This window comes from Ylistrum balloti, unplaced genomic scaffold, assembly GCF_031769215.1.
Source record: "Ylistrum balloti isolate Yb309-2 unplaced genomic scaffold, AGI_CSIRO_Ybal_v1 Utg369778, whole genome shotgun sequence".
Classification (NCBI taxonomy): Eukaryota; Metazoa; Mollusca; class Bivalvia; order Pectinida; family Pectinidae; genus Ylistrum; species Ylistrum balloti.
In genome coordinates this window covers 830,963-835,961 of record NW_026781968.1, presented here as the reverse complement: position 1 = coordinate 835,961, position 4,999 = coordinate 830,963, and the positions used below count along the sequence as shown (strand labels likewise).

General features: G+C 34.8%; 1 protein-coding gene across 1 annotated transcript; it reads left to right on the top strand.

The window, feature by feature from the left end:
• Positions 1-2,144: 2,144 nt before the first annotated feature.
• On the top strand, positions 2,145-2,861 carry LOC132544067 (uncharacterized). Its single transcript, XM_060207634.1, has one exon. It carries the CDS (start codon positions 2,145-2,147, stop codon positions 2,859-2,861), a length of 717 nt encoding a protein of 238 aa, XP_060063617.1.
• Positions 2,862-4,999: the final 2,138 nt, after the last annotated feature.

Genomic DNA, 4,999 nt, shown 5'->3' with positions numbered 1-4,999 from the left:
TCTGTTTCCTGGTGTAGTAAAATTCATTCGGTAAAGATTTAGTTATTAAATGTCATATTGATTAAAATACTAATGTAATATGGCCAAGCTTTTTCTCAACAATAACGTGACAGTTTGAGTTCACTCCCTTATAACGTTCGTTTGTGCAATATCAACAACAGACCTCCGGTTTTCCTATACATGAAGAGATTTAGATTACTACAGCCTATGTTTTATACGTGTACTCAACCTGTTAACATGCATTGTCGAAAGATGAGAAAGGCATAACAGGGGGAGGGGTATTTTAATATTTGTTGTATGTTATGTTTCGTTTTGTTTTTAATTTATATTTATTTATTTTTATTTATTTATATATTTATGTTGTCTTGTACTATGTAATCCGTAGCAAGGGAGATAACTTATATTGGCTATAAGACTGTTGTTCAATTCAATCTGTAAAATATATTTGAAATGAAAACGTGTAGAGGATATAGGAAGATATATTGGATTGTAAAGAAGGCTAGTTACTATATTTTCACGCCTTGGACAAGGAAAAAAATCAGAACTCTAGAATACCTTCACGAAATTATGAAAATCGCATATCAAAAGATTAATTTTAAGAACAAAAAAAAATATTTTCTCTGGATGTCTCCTTCGATTACCCTATTTAATAGTATTGTTGATGGACATCAATAGCATACGATATAGTTCACCTGAGCCCTTGGGAATAGCGGTCACATTTAATGTTGCGGTTCTCATTACAGACGAATGATTCGCAGAACAGGTACTACACTATTAAGATAATTATATTTGTATAAGTTTGTATCCACTAATCCTCTTACTGGGTTTATGTATCTATACGTGTAACTCTTTACGCCACTGAATAAATAGAAAACGGTCTTCAATAATAAAGCGCTTACATAAATTCCTCTCTCAGAGAGTCGTTAAAATCTATTTGACTAGACTCGATCCCGTGTAAATAGGCCATCAAATATACAGGTAAATTTGTCATAGTTTACACACAATTTAAAACAATAAGAAAATGTCGAATTCGTATGCTTGAATTTTAACATGGGTTGTTAACCAACCAAACACTTAAAAACAAAACGGTAAATATTTTGCCTGTCTAACTTTCGTGTAGTACTTATAGACTTGGCCGTTCGGATGTAATACTAAGCGTTCGGTCAGTAGGTTGGTAGGCCGACCTGTGCGAACTTGCACGGAACAAATAGCGTTATAAAAAAACCTAAACGATCTTAACGGCCTGTGAATACGTGGGTATGTAATGACAAATCCCAACTTACATTAAACACACGTGTATCTATATCGCTAAGCCCTTTCCTATAATAAGTTTGCTATGACGCTAAAACCTTGAACACAAACGGAGCGTTATTTGAGACTTTCTTTCACACTTTGGTTTAATAAGATGTGAACTACGTCTACACTGTTTTCCTTGCCGATCAAACATGGATTTTAAATGTCCCTTTTGTAGAGGATGAGGAGTTGTCAAAAAACTGGACATTCTGATTGATAGGAACGTCCTCCTGTGACTAAATACCCCATTGCAATTGCTGTGGTGGAATAAATGTGGACATTCAGGTTGTTCGTCGACACGAGATAAACACTACAATTTCAATTTGTAACTTCAAAGAACAATATGGGTACAAACACTATGTTATGGACGACATTAGCAGGCTTCTCTCGTGGAAAGTGACATTACTGAGATTCCATGGTACACTTCCATTCCTACACTTGTGCTTGTTAGAGATAGTGGACAGACGATTATAAACCAGAGTGGACAATTCAGTGATTTAAATCGACAGAAGAAATGTCTTTAAAATCACGCGACCATTTTATGATGTATGTGATATAGATGACCAATGTATAGTCGAGAGGTTGCGGATATGTGGAATTAGATTCGATAAGAGAACGGCAGATGACCACTACGTGAATTCACTGAATGATACATTCAGTCTTGAACTTGTAACAATTAACTGGAAAATAGAAATATTAGCAGGTGTTTGTTACAGGTGTGTCAAATATTAAGTGAGTTGATGTCAAATATAATTTTATGTCTGTGTGTCTGTCTAGATTTTAAAAGCACAAGATATTTATGAATTGCTCAAAAATCACCTAAAGGAAGTGACGTGACAACTATATGACAAATGGCGAAAGGTGGAGGAGAGAAAACCTACTTTGTTGGTACGATAAAGAAAACAGATGAACCGAGTAGAAGTTTAGCACACGATTTAAACAGAGAGGCTATTACTTACGCAAACGAGCAGACGACAGATGATACCGAAAGGGAAAACGAAGGATCCCCGTCTGGCGGAAGTAAAAAAGTACGTTTCCTGGAGAAACAGAATGATACAGAACAATCATCGAAATCCCCTAACAGTACAAGTTTAAAGGCGGGAAATGCCTCATTCGTGAAGAGTTCAAGTTCAAGGACCAGTTCCAGAAATACAGTAAACGGAACACCAAGAAAACGTGTTAGTTCAGATTCAGGATTTAGTAAAAGTGGCTCCCCAACGAAATCTGTAGGAAATATCTCACGCGCGAGCATAACATCGAGTCAATTAGGGTCTAATGGGACAAACAGTGCATCCGTGGCTATTCCGCAAAGCGCCGGAAGTCAGCTAACTGAAACCGGAAGTCAGTTTAAGTTTTATGCAAATGACGACGTTACTCCAGATGCACATTCTTTAATTTCTCCATCTAGTAAGAGAATCGAAAAAAGTTTGCCGTCAGCAACGTCAAGTAGTAAAAGAAGCGATGACTTCCGGTTCCATGCAGGGTATGACGATGATTTCGAAGAAGAGGACGAAAAACCAAAGAAAACACAAAGTGGGGCCTTTGCAGCATCTGAGACTAAACAGTAAGTACATCTTATGATTAAAACGCCTTTTTGACTAATGTTAAATGATGCCAAAGTAGTGGAATTATTATGTAAAGATATTCAAATATTTTGAACTTGGGAACGTTTATTTATGTCCAAAACAATGAATATTCATATTGGAAATACTTGTTTTCTCTTTATGGATTCAAGTAGCGACTGTAACCATGACTTTTTGAATTTAGAAATGCATGTATCACACTATATCACTCGCGCACGTCATCAGGGGGAGGCGGGTCTTCTTCTTTTCTATTCAATTTAATTAATCAAATGTAATTGTCAGTGTTCATTAACACCTTCCTACAAACCTTTCTGAAGTATAGTGTAAATAAACAGATTTCGATTGGAATTTCATTCTATTTTCTGTAATCCCTTTTCTACATAATAAATCACGATTTGTCCAACGACACAAACCATATTGATTGGTTCTGATATCACACTTATTCATCGACTACACATGCTTTTCATTTTAATTTAGAAATTTAATTTACGAAGATAATTCATACATGATTATCAAACACCGAATTCACTCATATCATTTAGATGTATAAGAAGACGTTGAACGGAGACCGCTGATATCACTTTCGGTTATAAACTGTGTAATAGGCAGCAGAACTTAGATAATCAAAGCATGGACAGTTTCATACTTTTCTAAATTTATGTTTGAATGGGAAAAACTCATGTAATTTTTATTCTTTGTAAGATACCTTTGAGATCAGAGAAACATTTTTTATACGTGTGATTTTTTTGATACGTTGTATAACAAATATTCAATATGAAACACTTGTGTTAAGATTTTCAAAACCGAACACAGCTCGATATCTTTGAACAAGACTTGATAGAGGATTGTTGACTACCATGATCCTTAGTTATATTTACTTGTATACAAAGTTACGACTCACACGAACGACGACTTTCGAGAGTACTCTAAAGAATACATACCTTACATATACAAGCTACTCATTGTCTAGTATTTCATACGATGAAAAACTACAAAAACGGTTAGCACAAATGGTTCTCTTACGAGTTCAAATTTAATTTTTCACATTATATAATGTCACTGTTCTGTACTGTTACAACAGTAAATATAGGGGCTACATTATATAATGGCACTGTTCTGTACTGTTACAACAGTAAATATAGGGACTACATTATATAATGTCACTGTTCTGTACTGTTACAACAGTAAATATAGGGGCTACATTATATAATGTCACTGTTCTGTACTGTTACACCAGTAAATATAGGGGACTACATTATATAATGTCACTGTTCTGTACTGTTACACCAGTAAATATAGGGGCTACATTATATAATGTCACTGTTCTGTACTGTTACAACAGTAAATATAGAGGCTACATTATATAATGTCACTGTTCTGTACTGTTACACCAGTAAATATAGGGGCTACATTATATAATGTCACTGTTCTGTACTGTTACACCAGTAAATATAGGGGCTACATTACATAATGTCACTGTTCTGTACTGTTACACCAGTAAATATAGGGGCTACATTATATAATGTCACTGTTCTGTACTGTTACACCAGTAAATATAGGGGCTACATTTATAATGTCACTATATGTCACACCAGTAAATATAGGGGCTACATTACATAATGTCACTGTTCTGTACTGTTACACCAGTAAATATAGGGGCTAACTTATATAATGTCACTGTTCTGTACTGTTACACCAGTTAATATATGGGGCTACATTATATAATGTCATTGTTCTGTACTGTTACACCAGTAAATATAGAGGCTACATTATATAATGTCACTGTTTTGTACTGTTACACCAGTAAATATAGGGCTACATTATATAATATCACTGTTCTGTACTGTTACACCAGTAAATATAGGGGGCTACATTATATAATGTCACTGTTCTGTACTGTTACACCAGTAAATATAGGGGCTACATTATATAATGTCACTGTTCTGTACTGTTACACCAGTAAATATAGGGGGCTACATTACATAATGTCACTGTTTTTGTACTGTTACACCAGTAAATATAGGGGCTACATTATATAATGTCACTGTTCTGTACTGTTACAACAGTAAATATAGAGGCTACATTATATAATGACACTGTACTGTACTGTTACACCAGTAAAT

What these genes read in the sequence shown, in the direction of transcription:
- LOC132544067 (XM_060207634.1), top strand. Translation starts at nt 2,145, where the DNA reads ATGGCGAAAGGTGGAGGAGAGAAAACCTACTTTGTTGGTACGATAAAG.